This window comes from Brachyhypopomus gauderio, chromosome 16, assembly GCF_052324685.1.
Source record: "Brachyhypopomus gauderio isolate BG-103 chromosome 16, BGAUD_0.2, whole genome shotgun sequence".
Taxonomy (NCBI): Eukaryota; Metazoa; Chordata; class Actinopteri; order Gymnotiformes; family Hypopomidae; genus Brachyhypopomus; species Brachyhypopomus gauderio.
In genome coordinates, this window is record NC_135226.1 from 13457987 (window position 1) to 13481005 (window position 23019).

A 23019-nucleotide genomic window follows, 5' to 3' on the forward strand; every position below is an offset into this window, starting at 1 on the left:
CAAGAAGAAAATGGGTATTATTATTATTCAAATGTTCCAGGTCATATTGTTACAAGAAGACAAAAACATGGGTGTCTCTTAATTTTGGGTATTGATGAGGATTTTAATTGCTGTTTACATTACTTTAGGTTTGATCATGCTTGAGTTAATAGTTTGTTAATGTTTACTAGGGCAGTAAAGCATATTACCAATTATTTTACACTTTTTAAGACAAACATTGAAGGTGATAAGTTTTTTACACCAATATACTGCACAACTCAAAGCAAACAGAAGGTTATGAAAGTTATGTATAAAAAAGAGATTAAATGTCGGCATCTAATGACCTACATTTTAGTCATTTAGTGGCTAAATTTATTTTTTATGGTTTTCATTTGAACACTGTGTCCATCAGTTCTGATGATCTGAATATGATAATGTTTCAAGGTGAAGCATTCATTGGAGCCTTACCTGGTGCTTTAGAACTGCTGTTCTTTAGAACTCTTGTTCTTTAGAACTGCTGTTCTTTAGACCCAGAGATGCCTTTCAGACCCTGTCCATTTTCACTAAACAGCCTGATTTAAACTGAAACATGTGTTTCCCCTTAACTGACACCCGAGATGCTGGTTCAAGCCTCCTGGGTTACTGTATTATTAGAAAAAAATGGGATAGAAAACATTGACAAGATAGCCAGTGTCACAAGTGTCCGGTAACTCACCCGTGGAAAAACATCAATCAGAAAAAAAATCAATGAATGTTCTCTCCAAAATCAGAAACATTTAATACACCTGAGAAAAACCTCTGACTTGAAGAATGTTGTTTTGTTTTGTTCATTGTATCGTTGACCCTGATGTTTTAAACAAGCCCGAGAACAAAGACTGTGATAATCTGGCAGTACAAAGGTAGAGTTACAGGCCCTTTGTAAAAGTGAAGATGGGCAAAACATCACAGTCCTTCAGGGGGGTGTGACCCTGTGATTCAGGTTCTGTTCCATACAGTATCACTGCCTAATGCTTCCAGATAAAACAAAATAAAAGACAACATTTGCGTTGGCATCTGTAAAATGCCAGCCTGCATTTTCAAAGTGAAACTTCTAAGCCAATTAGTCTGATTAGTAGTTTATATTTTTACAGCATTTTTGTGCTGATAAAATACAACTGTAATCTTGAAATAAAAATGTTCTGATTAACAGAACTATCAGAGATTGTAGTGTAATAATGCTGTGACATATCAGGTTAAACTGCTGGCCACAGAGCTCAAGAAACAATGTGTGGGCTATATTTGTAATTAATTTAAATGTGGTCAACTGGTCTTTTCAGTGAAGACAGTAAATGCTCCTCACACAGAACTAATGGATTATCATAATACAAGTTAATACAATAATGTAATTTCTTAAGGTTCATAAGATATTTTATAGCAACTTAGTCAAAAGAAAAAAAATATTCTTTATGTGTTTTATGTTTGCAGTCTGGCGAGCCTTGATTCAGCTCAAGGTTTCTTCCTCTCGCTCTCAGTGGTCTTTTCCTGCCTCGGCTAGCTCATTAGGAGACGGGACCCAGATTTTCTGCATATATGATTTCTGGATAGTTGTGTTGTATAAAATAATTATACAAATACATTTGAATTTCATTTCATTGATCTGTTTTGTTTTTCTACTCTTCACATCATGACAGCATGTTCCATGTTTAATTAATCTAACTCACCAATTTAAACCCCCTGGCCACACTTCCTGGAAGTCAGTAAACAATGCCAAAACAAACATTGCACCTACCAGTACTTGTATGTACATAATATGCCATGTGTCATAATTGGTGAACTCATATCCTTCTGGGATTGGCCAATAGTCCTCAGAGTGTCAGTGAGAGATTTTTAACACTTAATTTAAGCTCTTGTTAGTCATGGCTACTGGCTAATTCACAGCTAATCATCCCATAGGAAAATCTGACATTTTTGCAAGCTAAGGCACAAATTTACACACTAATGTGTTGAACCCATGCTAAAGAAACCACGTTCCAGGTCCACAGAAGAGCTCTTTATCAATGTTAGCAACTAATTTGTTTGTCTAATGATGCAATTTGCATACTCTGTGCTCGTTGTGAGCTGTCTCTCATACTTTTGAGCTGTCTCGCATATTTTTGAGCTGTCTCTCTGGCAATCCTATCATCGTTTCATGCTGAAGTCAAAATTACACTACAGGTTCTCTTTCTCACCAGGACTACATAGTCAGTGTAGTCAATGTAGTTGATCTTGTAGTTGTAGTTGTAGTTGATCAATGTAGTTGATCTTGTAGTTGTAGTTGATCAATGTAGTTGCTCTTGTAGTTGTAGTTGATCAATGTAGATTATCTTGTAGTTGTAGTTGTAGTTGATCAATGTATTTGATCTTGTAGTTGTAGTTGTAGTTGATCAATGTAGTTGATCAGTGTAGTTGTTGTTGATCAATGTAGTTGATCTTGTAGTTGTAGTTGATCAATGTAGATTATCTTGTAGTTGTAGTTCTAGTTGATCAATGTAGTTGATCTTGTAGTTGTAGTTGTAGTTGATCTATGTAGTTGATCTTTTAGTTGTAGTAGTAGTTGATCAATGTAGTTGATCTTGTAGTTGTAGTTGTAGTTGATCAATGTAGTTAATCAATGTAGTTGATCTTGTAGTTGTAGTTGTAGTTGATCGATGTAGTTGATCAACATAGTTGATCTTGTAGTTGTAGTTGATCAATGTAGTTGATCTTGTGGTTGTAGTTGAACGGTGTAGTTGATCTTGTAGTTGTAGTTGGTCAATGTAGTTGATCTTGTAGTTGTAGTTGATCAATGTAGTTGATCTTGTAGTTGTAGTTGTAGCTGATCAATTTAGTTGTAGTTGATCAATGTAGTTGATCTTGTAGTTGTAGTTGTAGTTGATCAATGTAGTTGATCTTGTAGTTGTAGTTGATCCTGTAGTTGTGGTTGTAGTTGATCAATGTAGTTGATCTTGTTGTAGTTGTAGTTGATCAATGTAATTGATCAATGTAGTTGTAATTCTAGTTGATCAATGTATCTGATCTTGTAGTTGTAGTTGTAGTTGATCAATGTAGTTGATTTTGTAGTTGTAGTTGATCAATGTAGATTATCTTGTAGTTGTAGTTGTAGTTGATCAATGTAGTTGATATTGTAGTTGTAGTTGATCAATGTAGTTGATCTTGTAGTTGTAGTAGAAGTTGATCAATGTAGTTGATCTTGTAGTTGTAGCTGATCAATTTAGTTGTAGTTGATCAATGTAGTCGATCTTGTAGTTGTAGTTGATCCTGTAGTTGTGGTTGTAGTTGATCAATGTAGTTGATCTTGTTGTAGTTGTAGTTGATCAATGTAGTTGTAGTTGTAGTTGATCAATGTAGTTGATCTTGTAGTTGTAGTTGATCAATGTAGTTGATCTTGTAGTTGTAGTTGATCAATGTAGTTGATCTTGTAGTTGTAGTTGTAGTTTATCAATGTAGTTGATCAATGTAGTTGTAGTTGTAGTTGATCAATGTAGTTGATCTTGTAGTTGTAGTTGATCGATGTAGTTGATCAATGTAGTTGATCTTGTAGTTGTAGTTGATCAATGTAGTTGATCTTGTAGTTGTAGTTGATCAATGTAGTTGATCTTGTAGTTGATCAATGTAGTGCAGTGCAGATCTATGCCGATGCTTATGAGGAATACACAATCCAAAATGGCGTACTTAAGCAGTAGGCACTAGATTTCAGTGCAGTATGTTCTGCTCAACTGTACGTTCTTTCAGCAGGCAGCTGGGCAGTATGCATACAACCTCATACATACTATGTATGATGTCAACAAATCATGGGATAGGTTGAATCATGGGATAGGACAGTGTGCTGCAATCACATACTTCAAAATGTCTCCTTCAGTAAGCCATCCGAGTACTTTTCGCTTGCTGTTTAATGCTTACTATGAATTCAGACATACTACCTTTTATCGTGTACTGCTTTGGCATACTATATATGTGGGAAGTACAGCATTTTGGACGGAGCCAAAGAGAATGTTTAGCCTGTCTGAATAGGAATCTGAATCCTTTATAAATTTTTGACAAATTATAGAATAGAATGGAGTGTACATTTTAACTGCACTGTTCAAATGTGAAATACCATCTCAGCCCGTGGGCCAGGCATCCCACTCGCTCTAATGTCACGCTTCAGCACACACAGGGATTGCCAAGAACCCGAGCACTGGGGAACTATTTCAATTAAACTCAGAGAAGACAAAGGCAGCGTGCAGGAATCAAAAGATAACGATATAAGAAATTAGTAAGGTGTGCAGTTCCCTTCTTACTACATAGTCTCAGACGTCAGGGTTCACAAGGTCAGAATGTGAAAAGTTTTTTATCTTCTGCAGGATTTTGATAGTGTATCAGTATGTTTCTCATCTGATTGTCAGTTTCATGATACCAGATAAAGTGTATAGGGTTTAATTTGGTCACATATACATAGTCTCAGACAGCAAGTTTACTGGGTCAGTAGGCTATTACATAACTGATCACCAGATTTTCTTCAAATTCTCTATCAAACAAACTTTCGTTAGAAACATTCTGAATTATATTCCAATGGAGCCTGTAAAACATGTATTTGGAAGCTTAACATTATGGATCAGGCATTTTGATAAGCTGAGAATAAACTATATTTATTGAACACTAAAGTTTACAACATTCAATAAAGATAATGTATTCTCAGCGTATCAAAATGGACCATCTACATGCACCTTAAAATAACTGATGGAGGGGTGGGGGGTATTATTTCAACTGACACGGAAAACTTGCGCATAAGACGACATCTAAAACGAGGTTTTTGCTCATTCATTCTTACTTAATTAGTTTTGTTCATTTTATGTTCATGAAATAATGTATTAAAATAACTGTATTTCTAAATAATTTGTAATTTCTAAATAATTCATTAGTGCCGAAGCTCAGAAGAATGTCTTTTTGGACTGGTGGGTGTGTGTGTGTGTCCCATCGCTCCATCACCACACCTGCTGCCACAGCCTCAGCAACACAAGCCCTTATGTTGCAGTCTTGCCATGCCGCCCTTGTGTGGTTTCAACATGAACTACCTTCACCTGTTGGCTCTTCCATTTTGTTCTATTTACTTTGAACTTGTTTCTTACTGAGTTGTTTCTTACTGAGGACTAGCGTCATTCCACTTCGTGCCATGAACGGGGCTCACTGAGCAACATTCATCAGTTTGTCTCTTATTAGCGAATGCTTGAAGCTTATATAAAATGTCTGAGCCTTGGCCCATTGACTGATTCACAAAGTTGTACTGAGGATGCAGGTATGCGGACAGCAGCCAACGCCCTGTAACAAAACCCAGAACGCAAGTACTCTGCATGCGCCACAAGCGGTGCTGTATCAAATATATACGGCGTGTCTCCGGTGTTTTATGCAAACGTTATAATTTTTATGCATCTCTTCAAATACGCTGAACCAGCAATTAAGAAAGTGAACTGTATAAACTAATTTATGTCAGTTCCCGCTCTGTTCAGACCTCGCAGACATACAAGACGCTCCTCCTTTCTAAAATATCCCAGCTCCTAATACAACTGGGCCGCCCCCCTTTTAAGTAAACAGTCCTGTTGAATGGTATCCTTATGTCCCAGACGTTTATTCTAAAGCGATGATGAAAGTTATTGAGAAACCTTTTTGCTGAGAAACTGAAAATGATTTATAATGTTTTACATGTCCACGAATGCTGAGGGTGTTATGAAATTAATGCTGAATTATATGTAATTGTCAGTAAGACTAAGGCAGTAGATCACTCTTAGGCAGAGATTGGTATGACACTGATATTGTTCATGTTAATTTAATTTTAAATACTGGCAAACTGGAACTGACTGCAGAGATTTATTTTGCCACTGGGTAATAAAGAAAATATGTTGTCACTGGCTGAGAGATCAAGTGACTCTGTCTGCCTGCACTGAGACACACTATCTCACCACACACACACTTTCATCACCACACACACGTTCTCAACACACACATGTTCTCAACACACACACACACACTTTCTCGCCACACAGCCATACTTTCAGTGGTCTCAGTTGCTTGGTTTAGATGTGTCTGGAGCTGCAATAGTGCAATGCTAAATTTAGCATGCATGTACTTGTAGGTTGCAGACGTCATGACATATTAGAGCAATCTGCCTCTCAGTAGAGGTGTGCTTTAACCCTGATCTTGCACAAGAATTAGTGAATTCTGCAAAAATTCTAAAGAGCTCAATCAGGTGTTGTAGATAATGCTTGGGTCAGTGGTCTTAAGGAAGTTAGGTCAGGGGCAGGGCTGATCACAATTTAGTTATGCTGTTCTACACGATTCTCTTTTGACTGTGAATTTAGATTTCTTTTTTTTAGCTTACGGCCACTAGATTAGCCATGGATACTGAAAAGCTTTAGCTTTAAAGTAAATAAAATATTATTACATCAAAAAAATTATATAAATCTAGAATTACAATTTTACAGTAATTTTATAAATCCCCATAACGCCACTACTCCATATCTCCACTACTTCTACAGAAATAAAACGCTACTTCTACAGAAAGCTATAGCCCGAAAGAACATATGTTGGAATGTGTTACTTGTTCTCACTCCAAAACTACATTTCAAGAACTGATTTCTTCTTTTGGCACGGTGGTGTGGTGGTTAGCACTGTCGCCTCACAGCGAGGCGATCTGGGTTCGATTCTCGGTCTGGGCTGCTCTGTGTGGAGTTTGCATGTTCTCCCTGTGCCTGCATGGGTTTCCTCCGGGTACTCCGGTTTCCTCCCACAGTCCAAAGACATGCGTGTTAGGTTGATTGATCATGCTAAATTGCCCGTAGGTGTGAGTGCGTGCGTGTGTGTTGGCCATGCGGTGGACTGGCGACCTGCCCATGGTGTACCCTGCCTTCGCCCGGAGGTGTTGGGATTGGCTCCAGCCCCCCCGTGACCCCGACTAGCAGGATTAAGCGGTTCAGATAATGGATGGATGGATGGATGGATTTCTTCTTTTCTTCTTTCTTATAAATAAATTAGAGTTTGATCAAATTAGAGTTGATTTAGAGGCAATAGAGTTGTTCTTGCTTTAATTAAACCTTTATTGAACCTGAACAGAGTCATGAAAAAAGGTCCCATATCCAGGAATTTAAGAACCAGGGTAGACTACACTTTTACTCCCAAGAACTACTGTGACCTGAGATGCTTTAGGTACGACTTGCTACCTGCAGAAACAGTGGTATGATCAAAACACACCCCTTTCCACTATAAACTTTTTCAAACCACATACACCAGTTACCCTTTGCGTTGTGTCATCTGTCTCCCCATCACCCGTTTGCTTAGAATCTCACTAGTCATTTACTCCTTGGCCCACTTCACACTCACTGATTCACAGTCTGGCCCAGTACTCAGTTCTAAATCTAGTCCTTCTAATCCTGCCAGTGCAATTCTGCTCTATTCTCTTCTATCAGGATCTGCTCATCCGCTAGCTCATGCCCCTTGAGATTTGTTCTGTTCCTCCCCTTCTTGAAATCGCTGTGGTTACACTAATTCTTAAGGAAGCTGGACCTGATTCTTCTGGTTTCTTTAATTATAGACCTTTCTGACCTTCTCTTTCTCTCAAACCTGCTGGAATGAGTGGTAGCCAGTGAACTATTAAACTGCCTTGGCATTAAACACCTGTTCAAGTCATACATGTCTAGTTCCTGTGCTGTGTGTGGTACTAAGACAGCTTGTGTAACGACCTAAGACAGCCCTAATGACCCCCTCCTGTCTGCTGACTCTGGTGCTCTCGGTATGCTTATTCCAGACATTTGCACGCCGTTTGACACTACAAACTAGACTTTTCTTCTTTCTCCAGTGTAGGTTGGTTTACTTATGTGCAAAGTTAGTCCCTCAGTTTGGGTTTCAGTCCACTCCTCTGAGGAAAAAAAGGCTAACAGGATTTTTGATTATACTAGCTTGTACTTCGTGATGCCTGTCACATTTACCTGTCAGCATTTAATCAAAACAAAAATTGATACAATTATATTATAGCCTATAAAATGTAAAATATGTTCATCGGATTGCATAATCATAAAGGTGTTTTCAGTTATTACCAGAATAAAGATAAAGAATGAAGGTTATATTAATACAACCTTCCTAGTCAAGTTACGAGTCTCGCAGTTAAGTAAATACTTATGTCGTGTCGTTACTTTTTTAATTTCGCTGCGCAATTATAGTGCCATCCCGGTAATGTATAATTATCTTTCCGGCATGTACTTTACATGTACTACTCAATGTGGCCGCTTGAGGGCGAGCGAGGCGTTAGTGTACGACAAATCCGCCAACATCTTTAGTAGAAGAACACGAAACAACCGGCTGCTCAGTTTTGTGGATTGACATAGAGACGAACCGTTCGTGCAACGATGGAGGAGCCGAAAAATAAAGAGAAGAAACAGCCCGAAAAGACAGAGGAGAAGGACAAACAGCCCACGGGAAAAGACAAAGAAAAGAAAGAGGAGCAGGAGTTGGTGAGTACGGAGCGAGTCCTGCTGAAGCAGCTTCGTCCCGGGGAGCGAAGCGGGGCTAATTTACCTGAGTCACCGCCTCATAGGCCGGAGCGCCCGCTCCTTCACTTGTTTATTCCCCACAGAACCGCCGCCACAAACATCCCCCCCGTGACCCAGTCTTCCTTCACGGCGTCGGCTACATCGACACACACGGATAATTCCGTGTACCGGGCATGTTTTTGCAACAAAACTCGACCGGTTTAGCTGTCTGGCTACTTAGCCGTGAGGCTAAAGCGAGTTAGCTGCGCGTGCAGCTGCGCGTGCCGCTGCTAGGGCGCTCGTGCCGCTCAGCTGGGTGATTGACAGCTGGAGTTTTATTTATTTGTATGAAACATGTTTAAGGTTGTTGAGCAGTGTACCTAGACTTGACCATCACCGACTCTGGTTAAAACTTAACACCTGTGTAGGTGACCTCTCTATAGCACGTTTTGGACAAACTAATGTATTTTAGTAACTTTGTTTGTTTTGCTAAGACCGAACTAACCTACTTTGTTTATTTCCTATAGTCAGAAGAGGACAAGCAGTTGCAAGAGGAGTTGGAATTGCTTGTTGACAGACTGAGTGTGAGTATGTTTAGCTACAGTCCTTAAAAAATAAATACATGGTATCATTGTTTGTATTAAATATATAAAATATAATATGTACATTTATGTATTGTATGTTGCAAAATACATTGCTGCTTGTTTGTTTGTTTATCACCTGAAATAAGCTGGTAGTCTTTGAATATGTGATGTAGTAAACGTATTCTGCTTCTGACTCACATTCTCTCTGTGTTCCTCCCTATCGCAGGAGAAGGATTCTTCTCTTCACCGTAATGCTCTGGAGGAGTTACGGCGGCAGATTCGCTCCTCCACAACGTCCATGACCTCCGTCCCAAAGCCGCTGAAGTTCTTGCGACCACACTACGGCAAGCTTAAGGAGATCTACGAAGGCATGGCTCCTGGGGAACACAAGGTGTGTGTGTGCGCAGACACGTGTAAATGTCAGTTTTTTGTTTACTGCTCCTCAAATTCAGACCTCGAGCACCAGTTACCTTTGGTGTGACTGCGTCTTCAAAAGCAACTGCCAGTGATACTAATGTAGGATTGGTTATATTGTCACAAGTTGTAGACATAATCAGTTGTCACAGGAAATGTAGAAGAAATTAAAACCATGAACACACTTGTTCAAATTAAAACCATGAACAAACCCTTGAATATGAAAGTGCATGTGTGGGATATCTGGTTTAGACACTAGTGCTGTATTGTGGTAGTTTAGACACAAGGCGTCCTTATGCCCTTTATTGAAGAAACATTCTCTTCCTTCATTCTCCTCTCAGCGATTCTGTGCTGATGTGGTGTCTGTCCTCGCCATGACGATGAGCGGTGAGCGGGAATGTCTGAAGTACCGCCTACTGGGTTCACAGGAAGAGCTGGCATCCTGGGGCCACGAATACGTCAGGTAAACCTCGCTATCCAGCAGATAAACACTGCTAACAGTCAGACATGCACCAGGCCAGTGCCGCTAATAACCAGAAATATGTCAGGTGAACATGGCTAATAACTAGAAATGTGATCAGCACTGCTAACAGTCAGACATACGCCAAACATCCAGAAATGCATCATTTCATCATTAAATGCATCAACCATTTAATGTTAACGGTGTGTCCGTCTGTCCGTGTGTGTGTGTGTGTTCGCTCGTGCGTAGGCATCTGGCGGGCGAGGTGGCCAAAGAGTGGCAGGAGATCGAGGAGGGTGACAAGGATCAGCAGGAGACGCTACTGAAGCTGGTGAAGGAGATTGTGCCCTACAACATGGCCCACAATGCCGAGCACGAGGCCTGTGACCTGCTCATGGAGATTGAGCGCCTGGACATGCTGGAGATATACATCGACGAAAACGCCTACGCAAAAGTCTGCCTGTACCTGACCAGGTAACCTCCCTTCCACGTCGCCCCCAACAGGTCATCGCTGTCATCGCAGCATGTGTGTTACTTGGGATTAACATTTACCACATAAATAGAACCGTTCGGCTTTCAATTTCTCATGTTCTCTTGCTTTCTATCTGTTCATCCTCTTCTCTTTCTTTTATTCTCTACCTCCTCTCTCTCCCCATCTCTACTTCTCTTTCTCATCTGTCTTTCTGTCTTTATTTTACTCCATTGTGTCTCTACCCCCTCTCCCTCCCTTTCTCTCCCCCTCCCTGCTCTCCTCTCTCTCTCTCTCTCTCTCTCTCTCTCTCTCTCCTTTCTCCTTCCCTTTTAAAGGATTGTTTTAATATTTGAATGTAAACATTTCAGGCAATAAACAGTCATGGTCCAGATTATATTTATACATATTTATATTTATACATTGAGGTCCTCTAGTCAAGGGCGTCTGGTAGTCCATAGGACAAAACACAAGCGCTGTGCCTCTGCAGTGCATTTTTCTTCACTGTTTATTGTTTGTGAAGCACTTTGTAGCCTTGCTTAGAGAAGTGCTATATAAACGAATGTGTGGTTTTTTTTTTACTGCTCTCTCCTCTCTCTAGCTGTGTGAGCTATGTTCCCGAGCCGGAGAACTCTGCTCTCCTGAAGTGTGCACTGAATATCTTCCGCAAGTTTAACCGTTACCCAGAAGCCCTCAGGCTGGCTCTGATGCTCAACGACGTGGAGCTGGTGGAGAACATCTTCACCTCCTGCAAAGACATGTGAGACGGCAGCGTCTTTACAGACCTCGTGTAGAGAGAGCGCTGCACAAGTGACAGACATGCTCACAAGAGAAACGTATGGATGACACTGCCACTTTGAAATTAATGTGTGTGTGTAGTGTTGTTCAGAAGGAGATGGCCTTCATGCTGGGGAGACATGGCATGTTTCTGGAGCTCAATGAAGATGTGGAGGATTACGAGGACCTGACTGAGATCATGTCTAATGTACAGCTCAACAGCAACTTCCTCGCTCTCGCCCGTGAGGTAGGCAAGCTCTGTGTGTCTGTCTGTCTGTGTCTGTCTGTCTGTGTGTGTCGGTCTGTGTGTCGGTCTGTGTGTCGGTCTGTGTGTCGGTCTGTGTGTCGGTCTGTGTGTCGGTCTGTGTGTCGGTCGGTGTGTCGGTCGGTGTGTCGGTCGGTGTGTCGGTCGGTCGGTCTGTGTGTTGGTCGGTCGGTCTGTGTGTCTGTGCGTGTCGGTCGGTCTGTGTGTGTGTGTGTGTGTGTCGGTCGGTCTGTGTGTGTGTGTGTGTGTGTGTCGGTCGGTCTGTGTGTGTGTCGGTCGGTCTGTGTGTGTGTCGGTCGGTCTGTGTGTGTGTCGGTCGGTCTGTGTGTCAGTGTGTGCATGCATGTTTCTCTATGTGATGTGTTAGTGATGGTGGTGTTGTGGTCGATGTAGTTCTGAGCCCATTCTGTGCTGTAAGTGTTCTGTAAGTGTATGTATGGGTTCATTAACTGGGCCAGGCAGTGAGGAGCTTCTTGGTCCTCTCACAGCTGTTTCCTTCATTCTGCACAGGGAGTTTTTCTTTGCTACTGTTGCCACAGACTTGCTCATGTGGGATCTGGACCCAAAGATTTATAAGTCTTTTTCAGGACATGCTGAACAAGCTTAACGACTCATGTTGTCTTGACTGAGTGTGACTAACACAATCTTAAACTAATACTCTAACTGAAGGAACTACCAGTTTAGAGTGTGTGACCACCTGGCTGAGGTGTGCTTTATTCTGTATTATGAAAGCAGTGTGTGGCGGGGTTTTATGTTTGTGTGGAGTTTTTGTGTTGGAGTTTCTGAGCGCTCTCTGAGTGGTGGTGGTGGTGGTGTTTCTGATGTGTGCTCTTCCCTCCACAGTTGGACATTATGGAACCCAAAGTTCCAGATGACATTTACAAAACACATCTGGAGAACAACAGTAAGGCTGTTCATAATTTTCTTTCTTGTACTCACCACCCTCTCCCTCTCTTTTACATGTCTTGCTTGTTTTTCTTGATAACTTGACACAATCTTCTCTCTCAGGGTTCGGGGGCAGCGGTTCTCAGGTAGACTCTGCTCGTATGAATCTGGCCTCCTCCTTCGTTAACGGCTTTGTCAACGCAGCATTTGGTCAGGACAAACTCCTTACGGAGGACGGCAATAAATGGCTGTATAAGAACAAGGACCACGGTGAGACACCTACACGCAGGGGGGACAAGATGGAGGAGATGTTGATGTTCCTTCATTATTGGCTTCATGGTTTTTCCGTGCCTCCCCGTGTGTGTGTGTGTGTGTGTGCTTGTGTGCGTGTGTGTGCAGGAATGCTGAGCGCAGCGGCGTCTCTGGGCATGATTCTGCTCTGGGACGTAGATGGAGGTCTCACTCAGATCGACAAATACCTCTACTCCTCTGAGGACTACATCAAGGTACAGGCGCCCTGCTGCATGCGTGTTGAAGCTACTGATTCTGTGGTTCTGAGTTTAAATATCAATACAAGTTTCTCTTCCGTTCTCCGTCACCCTCTCTCTGTGCAGTCCGGGGCCCTGTTGGCGTGTGGCATCGTGAACTCTGGCGTGCGTAACGAGTGCGATCCTGCTCTGGCCCTCCTTTCCGACTATGTTCTCCACAACAGCAACGTCATGAGGATAGGCGCCATCTTTGGGTAAAGCTCGTTATTGTTGAGATGTTTCCTGATTGGTTAATGCCGTGTTGGAGTTCTTGTTAAGATTAACCATTGCCCTTTGTGTTGACCTAGGTTGGGTCTGGCTTATGCAGGATCCAACAGGGAGGACGTCTTGTCTCTGCTGCTGCCTGTAATGGGGGACTCCAAGTCCAGTATGGAGGTACATCTGCTTTGACATCTTTTCTTCTTTCCTCTTTTTGGACATGGAAGTCAGAAATATATTGTTTTTTACATTAATAATAAGTAATCAATTAAAGATGTGATCGTTTAACCGGTTAAAGAACCTGCTGTCCTTCCAGCAGTGTTTGTGGAGGCGCGTTACCTTAAGTGCGGTGTGTGTACAGGTGGCAGGTGTAACTGCGCTGGCTTGCGGGATGATCGCGGTGGGCTCCTGTAACGGGGACGTCACCTCCACCGTCCTGCAGACCATCATGGAGAAGAGTGAGCAGGAGCTGAAGGACACGTACGCACGATGGCTCCCGCTGGGGCTGGGACTCAACCACCTCGGTACGGGACCCGCAGGAACGCGCGCACACACCGCAGGAACGCGCGCACACACCGCAGGAACGCGCGCACACACCGCAGGAACGCGCGCACGCCCCGCAGGAACGCGCGCACGCCCCGCAGGAACGCGCGCACGCCCCGCAGGAACGCGCGCACGCCCCGCAGGAACGCGCGCACGCCCCGCAGGAACGCGCGCACGCCCCGCAGGAACGCGCGCACGCCCCGCAGGAACGCGCGCACGCCCCGCAGGAACGCGCGCACACCGCCACACACCCCGCAGGAACGCGCGCACACCGCCACACACCCGCAGGAACGCACACACCCGCAGGAACGCACACACCGCCACACACCCCGCAGGAACGCACACACCGCCACACACCTGCAGGAACACAGACCCCACAGGAACGCACACCGCTTCCGTTCTGACAAACACAGCTCACCTCAGCCAGCTGGTCACGTACTACAGTGTTAGTTCCTTCACGTGGAGTATTAGTTTAAGCTTGTGTTGAGAGATAAACACAGTAGTCTGTGGACTGGTTGAGTATTCATACTAGATGGTGAGTTCCTGGAGTTTATAATTGCTGGTGTTTTATGAAATGTATGTGGACACCTGACCAGTAGAGGGCAGTAGAGAGCCCTGTCCCTGATGTTGGGTGAGAACCTCTGGCTCACAGTCAAGAGTTCTAATTGTCCCAAAGGAGTTCAGTTAGACCTGGTGTTTGCACAGTGGTGCAGTCATGCTTGTTTAAATTCGTCATTCCTCAGACTATTGCCTCCAAGTATATAATAGTCTAAAATGGTTTCCGTGCTGTAGCATTAATATTCAGTTGAACTAAGGGGCCGAACCCTGGAAGCTGACCCGGACCATTATACCTCCTGCACAGAATCATTCCTGTTGGCACCATGTGTCTCGTAGCGTGGGCCAAACCGGGCTTGTCTGGCAGAGTGCTGGGTAGTGATGCGTGGTTCATCCCTGCAGAGAACACGTTTGCACCGCTCCACAGTGCAGTGATGGGGGCTTCACGCCCCTCCGTCCAGAGCCTGTCGTGGAGGAGAGTGGACTCACCACAGGCGGTGTGGAGCGATGCAGCCCAGAACCAATGATCTCGCCACGCTACACGCCTCCGCGCGAGTGGGGCGGGTCTGAGTGTTCTCCTGAGGTCCATTGAAGTCCTGAAGTTCGTTGAAGTTCTATTGAAGTCCAAAGTTGCTGCAGAATAAGCTAAAATGTGAATGGGAGGTCCTAAACTGAAGGTCCTTTTGTGGGGTTTAATCTGTGCATTAGTGTGTGTGGATGTAGAAGGTTTTGGGCTCATCGGTCTCAATGGTTAGACCTACACCAACCAGCAGATGCAAATGTGATATGCTGTCCTGAAGTGTGTGTGTGTGTGTGTGTGTGTGTGTGTGCAGGGAAAGGAGAAGCTATCGAGACCACATTGGCAGCTCTGCAGGTTGTTCCAGAACCCTTCCGCAGCTTTGCAAACACACTCGTGGACATCTGTGCTTATGCAGGTAAGAGTGCGCACACACACACACTCTGCTTGAGGCCCGTACAGGTTCATATGGACAGGACCGTTCTTACATGCACCAATACAGACGTCTGCTCTCCCAGGCTGTTCTCCTCAGAGACCGTGTCTCTCTCTCAGGTTCAGGGAATGTTCTGAAGGTGCAGCAGTTGCTGCATATCTGTAGTGAACACTATGACACAAAGGACAAAGAAGAGGACAAGGACAAGAAGGACAAGAAAGACAAAGAGAAGAAGGACGCTGCAGCAGACATGGGCTCCCACCAGGTGCGTGTGCTGATGTCCCACGGTCCTGAAGGCCACGCCACCTTCACACACCCGCACACCGCCACGCCGGCTTCAGCTGTTGGTCAGCAGAGGATTTTACAATATGTCTGCCCAGTGGAAATGGGCATTTCAGTGATTTGAAAGGTGATTTGGTTTTAGATGAAAATATGTGGAGCTAGGGCTGAACGATTAATTGCATTTGCGATAATTTCGCGATTTTTTAAAACGCGATTGTCTAATCGCACAGGCTGCGATTTAAACTGGTCACGTGACTTGGGAGCGAGCCGAGGACGAACGGAGCAAACCCGAGCAGGAGGCAGGGAGGTGGAGAAGTGAAGTTAACACAGCGCACTTTAACTTGTTGCACAATGGCTTCAGGCTCGACAGAAGCTGACACAACTGAAAGTCTAATACCAAAGAGGGGCAGCACATAAGTTGTGTGAAATTACTTTGGCTTTTAAAAAGATGCTGCTCAACGTCAGGTACCCTGCAAAACATGCCTTGCTACTGTTGCTACGACGCGAGGTAACACTACAAACCTTCAGCATTAAAAAAACACCACAAAGCCTCGTATGATATTTGTAAGGCAAAAATGCCAACGACCAGTGCTGCATCTTCAAATACGCCAAAGTGTTTCTCTGCGCTTATACAGCTTTAGTATGCGGTGAGCAGCGAAATACCGTAAAATCACGCATATAGGCGCAATAAGATTTAAAGCGCGGATAGCTTGACCGCGGTCCAGCAGACAGGGTTCACTGACCGAACCGTTTGAAAGTGTAACTCCTTATGGATGTAATTCGAAGCGGCACGCTGAAATAACTCTGGCAGTAACGAAGTTCATAGTGAAAGACATGATGCCCGTTAATATAGTGAACAAGCCCGGCTTCATGGCTTTGTTAAACACACTGGATATGCGCTACCAAACGCCCTCACGCACATATTTTACATATTTTAGCCAAGTTGCTATACCTGCAGGGCTGCCAACTCTCACGCATTGAGCGTCTTAGACTAAAAAATTAGTAGTTCGCTCTGGCGCCAACCACAGGCGATCGATCGATCACGATATAATAATAATACTTACATTTAGTCCATTTTACACCCAGTGGCGGACTTAGCAATTTGGAGGCTCAAGGCGAATTTAGCTAGGGGGCCCATCAACATTAATATGCGAGAAATAAGTTCAGGTTCACACTACAAGATTTTAGGCTGGTTTTTCAGTCGCCGACAGAAACTGTGGTCGGACGCAAATCGGGGATCATTCAGCAGTTCACACTACACGACTGAGCGAGCACCGAAAGACGCTCGCCGAGTGGTCGCCAACTCATCGCAGACGACCGGCAGATATCTAGCATGTTTAATATCTAGCATGTTTAATATCTAGCCCAACAAGATATATGTTGTGAGTCAACAGCAGCGTCTAACTTCATACAACTTTACTACAAGACTGTGTTTAAGTTATTGTGACAGCACTGGAGAAATAGTGCGATTGACTATATCTATGTTGAGACTATGGAGTGGTTAAACGGTAAAAAAAATAATAATAACGAAAATGTGGAGTACATGTACGTTGTTTTTATTTTCTTCACCGATCAGTCATGTAGTGTGAAAGCCACAACTGAAAGACTCGCGATTACAGCACAACCAGTTGTGTAGTGCGAACGGCACAAAAACCTGACGACTGAAAAGTCGTGTAGTGTGAACCTGGCTTTAGCTAGACAAGGGGGCCCTACAGTGGGAGGGGCCCAAGGCAATTGCCTAGCAACGCCTCTATGCAAAGACCGCCTCTGTTTACACCCCCCCCCCGAAACAGAGTTTCCTGAAGTGGAACAATGGGGAAAAATCGCGATTTTAAATCGCAATCGCAATTTATAGATAAAAAATTGCAATTAGATTATTTTCCAAAATCGTTCAGCCCTATGTGGAGCTCAGCACAAAACGTGGGTTGAGTCACGTTCTAGACCCCCGACAGGACTCTCACATTGGGGGCTAGAAAGGGAAACCAAATGTGAACGGCTTGTTTAATCTCGTGTTATATAACATATCTTGTGAGTTGGTATGCCCTGAAGATACCCTAATACATCTGCATAAGCTCTGCAAAGGTGAATTGTTCATATCATCTCCTCTTTTGTACTTAATAACCATTGATAAAAATGATCAGCATTCTCCCTAACTGTAGTGCTGTCCTTGAAGAAAAAAACACCCAGAATTATTTTTGGACTCAAGCCCCAAGTTCTAGCATCGCCCCTGGATCCAGTGTATTTCGTTTGGTTTGCTTGACCTTTCTTGCTCTGTGGCGCCTCCTTACAGGGAGTGGCAGTGCTTGGTATTGCACTCATCGCTATGGGAGAGGAGATCGGATCTGAGATGGCACTACGCACCTTTGGCCACCTGGTTAGTCAACAACTAAACTAAATCTACACACTTCACTGCCTTTCGTTTGAACACGCCCCTTATCTGCGTTCGTTTGAACACGCCCCTTATCTGCGTTCGTTTGAACACGCCCCTTATCTGCGTTCGTTTGAATACAGCCTTTACCTTTTTTTCTTTCCAACTCTTCTAATATTCTCTCTGTTTTCTCTCTGCTCCCTGTTCTATTTTTCTTCTAATGCTTTCATTATTTCTTGCGCTCCCTTAATGTTCTTTAATTGATCCTTTGACAGTGTTGTTTCTTCTATGTACTCTCCTAACTCTCTCATCATCTCTCCCCACCTCCTGCTCCACCCTCCCTCCACCTCCCAGCTGCGGTACGGCGAGCCCACCTTGCGCAGGGCGGTCCCGTTAGCTTTAGCACTCATCTCCGTCTCCAACCCGAGGCTTAACATCTTGGACACGCTGAGTAAGTTCTCCCACGACGCCGACCCAGAGGTCTCCCACAACTCCATCTTCGCCATGGGCATGGTGGGCAGCGGTGAGTCAATGGTGCATACGCTGTGTGTGAGAGCGTGTGTGTGAGCGTGTGGCCCAAATAAGATGGCCCAAATGTTTCTCCACAAGACTCCCATGTTCCTATTGATGCAAGAAGTAGGTCTGACGATATTTAGAGGGAGCTACCAGTTGCAACTTAGATTCAACTACCCGGAAATCGGCAGAAACGGTGTCAAATACTGTCTTTGAAGCAATATCACTTTAACCAGCTGTCCTATTCTTACAGCAAATAATTAGAGGCAGTTGTTAGTCAGTTTAACCTCAGCCTGAACACTGTGACAGTTATTCCATGCACTCTATGCAGTTGACATGTGTTGTCTTCAGCCCACAGGGCAACTGGCTTGGCAATAAATGCCTGAGCTTTTTCCTGACCGTCTGTGTTTTAGAGGTCAAACGGCTTCAAAGACCTGCTGGTCACATGTTCTTCATGAGGAGTGGGTGCAGGTCTTGTCCAAACACCTGCAGATTTTTGGATTCGGTGGATTAGAGAAGTTACTGACCATTGCTGTCTTTGTTTCGTCACGCACATGATCGACAGATAGTGAAATGTCCCAGGTGGTGTGAGCGTTTCTCCTGCAGCTACTCTGGTGGTGGAGACTGGAATCAAAGCAGTAGACCAAAGTCTTGTCCAGGTCCCATAATGTGTGCTTGGCATTCCCAACACTCAAACTTGGGGTGAGCGCAGGGTCAATGACATCGCAGTTGATTCTTGGGGCCAATCCATAAATAACAGTGCAAAAATATGGGATGGGTAAACAATTAAAGTTTTTAAATACAGTACACCATCAATGATGACATCAGAACAGCTCGTAGTTCATTGCCAAGTGAAAACCTGATTGGTGTTGTGTAAATAAGCATTAAGCTATTTGAACTGGTTGTAGTTGGGGCAGTAGGTGTTGAAGCGTGGATATTTGATTGATTTTACAGGACACACAACAGATTAAATTTGTATATTATATAGAACTCATTAATAGTCGCAACAAACAGATAATAAAAGCGTTATTACCCGGTATATATGTGCAGAGTCTTATATAATATACTAATTTAATCTGTTGTGTGTCCTGTAAAATCAATCAGACAAATATCCACAGGTTGGATTAAGCAAGTTGAAGAAAAGCAGCAGTGTATATGGTCTGTACCATACCATACTGCTATATTACAGCACACACCATACCATACTGCTATATTACAGCACACACCATACCATACTGCTATATTACAGCACACACCGTACCATACTGCTATATTACAGCACACACCGTACCATACTGCTATATTACAGCACACACCGTACCATACTGCTATATTACAGCACACACCATACCGTACTGCTATATTACAGCACACACCATACCGTACTGCTATATTACAGCACACACCATACCGTACTGCTATATTACAGCACACACCATACCGTACTGCTATATTACAGCACACACCATACCGTACTGCTATATTACAGCACACACCATACCGTACTGCTATATTACAGCACACACCATACCGTACTGCTATATTACAGCACACACCATACCATACTGCTATATTACAGCACATACCATACCATACTGCTACATTACAGCACATACCATACTGCTATATTACAGCACACACCATACCATACTGCTACATTACAGCACACACCATACCATACTGCTATATTACAGATGATAACTGTGAATTCACCAGTGCCCAGTAAGCCAGTAATAAGTGGCTTCTGGTAGCAACCTCTACATATGCACCGATATGTAAAACATCTTGTACACACAATCTAATTGAACGAGGGCAGCCCTGTGGAAAGCCTCAATGTTTTTTTTTATTTTTGGCCTGTGTGTTTGTGTGCCAGCACGTGCAGTTTTGTATGTATGAGTAATGGTGTGTGTCAGAGTAGAAGCTCTTCTTCACCATTACCTAGTTACACACATCTCTCCCTACACTGGCAGGATTTGATACAACTATAAGTTGCTAAAGTGTTTGGTCAGAAGTCCTTGCTGTGTGTCGGTGTTTGGGTACAGCAGTGTTGGTGTAGAGTGGAAAGATCATGTTTCCAGTGCATCACTCCTTTGTGACTGATGTGTGCGCCGACTTTTCCTGACACACAGGGCAGCGACACACCGAGTCTCTGCGTCCTGTGAGCATTGGGGTAACTGTGCATTTCCTGTTTCCAGGTACCAATAATGCGCGTCTGGCGGCCATGCTCCGACAGCTGGCCCAGTATCACGCCAAGGATCCCAACAACCTGTTCATGGTGCGGCTCGCACAGGTGAGGAGTGTGTGTGCGCTCGCGCGCGCGTGTGTGTGTATATACACGGGTATGTCGAGCACAAGTCCTTCATCAGTTATGCAGTCCTCCTTCTGAAGGTGTAGGAGGTGAACTGCATGGTTCACCATGGTCACCATATGCCTGTGTGTGTGTGTGTGTGTGTGTGTGTGTGTGTGTGTGTGTGTGTGTGTGTGTGCGTGTGCGTGTGCGTGTGTACACTCCTCCAGGGTCTGACTCACCTGGGTAAGGGGACCCTGACTCTGTGTCCGTACCACAGTGACAGGCAGCTGATGAGTCAGGTGGCGGTGGCTGGCCTCCTCACCGTCCTCGTGTCCTTCCTTGACGTCAAGAACAGTAAGAGCTTCCCCTCCACCTGCTGGCTCAGACACTGGGCTCTGGGCTTTCATAGCAACAGCACAAAAGCACTAGTGAGAAATAGCATAAAGCATATAAAAGAAGTAGTAATAATAATAATAGAATTTTGTTTCTAAGCCCGTTTCGATCCAAGATCTCCGTCCTAAAGCTTTAAGAAAGCAACAAGAACGATGATGGAAAGTGCACCACAAAATTAGAATCCAGCCCAGTTAAAAGACAAAAAAACACTGTGAATGAATAATTATGAATGAAAATATGCAGCCATGGAGCTGCAGTAACCGCGTCACTGAGATGGGGCACTGAAAGAGAAGAACCTTCATTCACACACTGACTCATACAACAGCAGAGATCATGGGAAATGTCAGTGACAGTCACCCCCTCTTCTGTCATCCTCCTCCTCCTCCTGTAGTAATCTTGGGGAAGTCTCACTACGTGCTCTATGGCCTGGTAGCAGCCATGCAGCCGCGCATGCTCGTCACCTTCGACGAAGAGCTCCGCCCTCTGCCCGTGTCTGTCCGGGTCGGCCAGGTACGTGTGTGACTCAGAACATTGTAGCGTTGGCTCATGTTAGGATCCAGAAAAGGAATGTGTCAGTGACCCTTGTGCTGATGTAAACTAATGTAAATAAACAATAAATATGCAAATCAGTTTCAATACCAGTGTGCCAAATGCACACTGTAAACAAATGTTTTATATATATTTTTAGTTTTTTTTTAGTCCGTTATCTGTAACTCTGTCTTAACTTTCTTCTACCTCATTTAAGTATAATCATCATTTGTGCTATGGTCACTTAACATTCAAACAACAATTGACTGATGGAAGTCCCAGTGAATATTGGTGTGTGTGTGTGTGTGTGTGTGTGTCTCCGTAGGCCGTGGACGTAGTAGGGCAGGCAGGCAAGCCCAAAGCCATCACGGGCTTTCAGACACACACCACCCCGGTGCTGCTGGCACACGGGGAGAGGGCGGAGCTAGCCACGGAGGAGTATCTCCCGGTCACGCCCATCTTGGAGGGCTTCGTCATCCTGCGCAAGAACCCCAACTATGACGCCTAGACACACGTGCGCAGTGCTGCGTGTTCCCTTCTACTCATCCTGGGACCTGTATTACTCATCAGATATCTAGGGAGACTTGTTCTCCTCCTCGCTCCCTACCTCCCTCTCCCTCTCTCTCCATCTCTCTCTCTCCCTGTCTCTCCATCTCTCTCCCTGTCTCTCCATCTCTCCCTCTCTCTCCATCCCTTTCTCCCCCCCTCTCTCTCTCTGTTTCTGTTTTGTACGTAGGGCTTGAAGCATATTTGCTTAAGCCCGTCTGATTATTTCATTTTGTTGGTTTTGTTATATTGTTCTGTAAAATGTTGAGATATAAAAAAGAATAAATGACAGAAAATGTGGTCAGTTTGATTGTTTTAACTTCATTATGATGGGTTCACCTTATTGCATTGTGGACACTTGACGTCCAACAATCTGTGATACTCCCGTTCTAAAGCCACAGGTATGAATACCAAGTTGCCAACCCTCTACGGTTGTAATAGCACCCTGCAAAATGTCTGAGCGAGTTTGTGGGAGTCTGTGAGGTCAGGCATCGATTTTTGACACGTCTTGGATCATAATCAACATTCTAGTTCATCCTAAAGGTGTTCAGTAGGTCAGAGGTCAAGGCTGTGTTCAGGAATCCTCCACGCCTCATCTCTACAGATCATGCTTCCTGCACACAGTCATGCTGGAACAGAAAAGGGCTTTCCCCATAGTATTGCTAGAACTGTAAGTTGTAGTATTAACATTGCCTTTCATGAAAGGGCCAAGCCTGAAAACCCCCCAGCCCATTATTCCTCCTCCACAGTAAACTTTCAGGTTCAGATTCGTCACTCCAGAGAATACGTTTCCACTGTGTTTTAGACCACTACAGCTGATGCCTGTCATTGTGCAGCGTGATCTCAGACTTGTGCTGTAGCTTGGCCATGGAAGCACGTTTCTGGGAGCTCCTGACGTACAGCCCTGTGCTCACGTTGCTTCCAGAGGCACTTAGGAGCCAGCGGAGTATAAGCAA

General features: G+C 44.2%; 1 protein-coding gene and 1 long non-coding RNA gene across 2 annotated transcripts; one reads left to right on the plus strand and one right to left on the minus strand.

Moving 5' to 3' along the window:
• Positions 1–8294: 8294 nt before the first annotated feature.
• On the plus strand, positions 8295–22363 carry psmd2 (proteasome 26S subunit ubiquitin receptor, non-ATPase 2). The gene is made up of 21 exons (XM_076976192.1): positions 8295–8477; positions 9023–9079; positions 9306–9470; positions 9835–9956; positions 10203–10427; positions 11024–11182; positions 11302–11446; positions 12308–12368; positions 12473–12619; positions 12749–12855; positions 12964–13091; positions 13185–13272; positions 13457–13619; positions 15027–15128; positions 15263–15408; positions 17716–17799; positions 18148–18316; positions 20502–20596; positions 20824–20950; positions 21381–21499; positions 21843–22363. Exons 1-21 carry the CDS (start codon positions 8373–8375, stop codon positions 22023–22025), a joined length of 2697 nt encoding a protein of 898 aa, XP_076832307.1. The 5' UTR covers positions 8295–8372; the 3' UTR covers positions 22026–22363.
• LOC143477540 (uncharacterized) lies at positions 12720–13534 on the minus strand. The gene is made up of 2 exons (XR_013121585.1): positions 13435–13534; positions 12720–13305 (listed from the first exon to the last, which is right to left on the minus strand). It is a non-coding gene; the product is annotated as an uncharacterized LOC143477540 (long non-coding RNA).
• Positions 22364–23019: the final 656 nt, after the last annotated feature.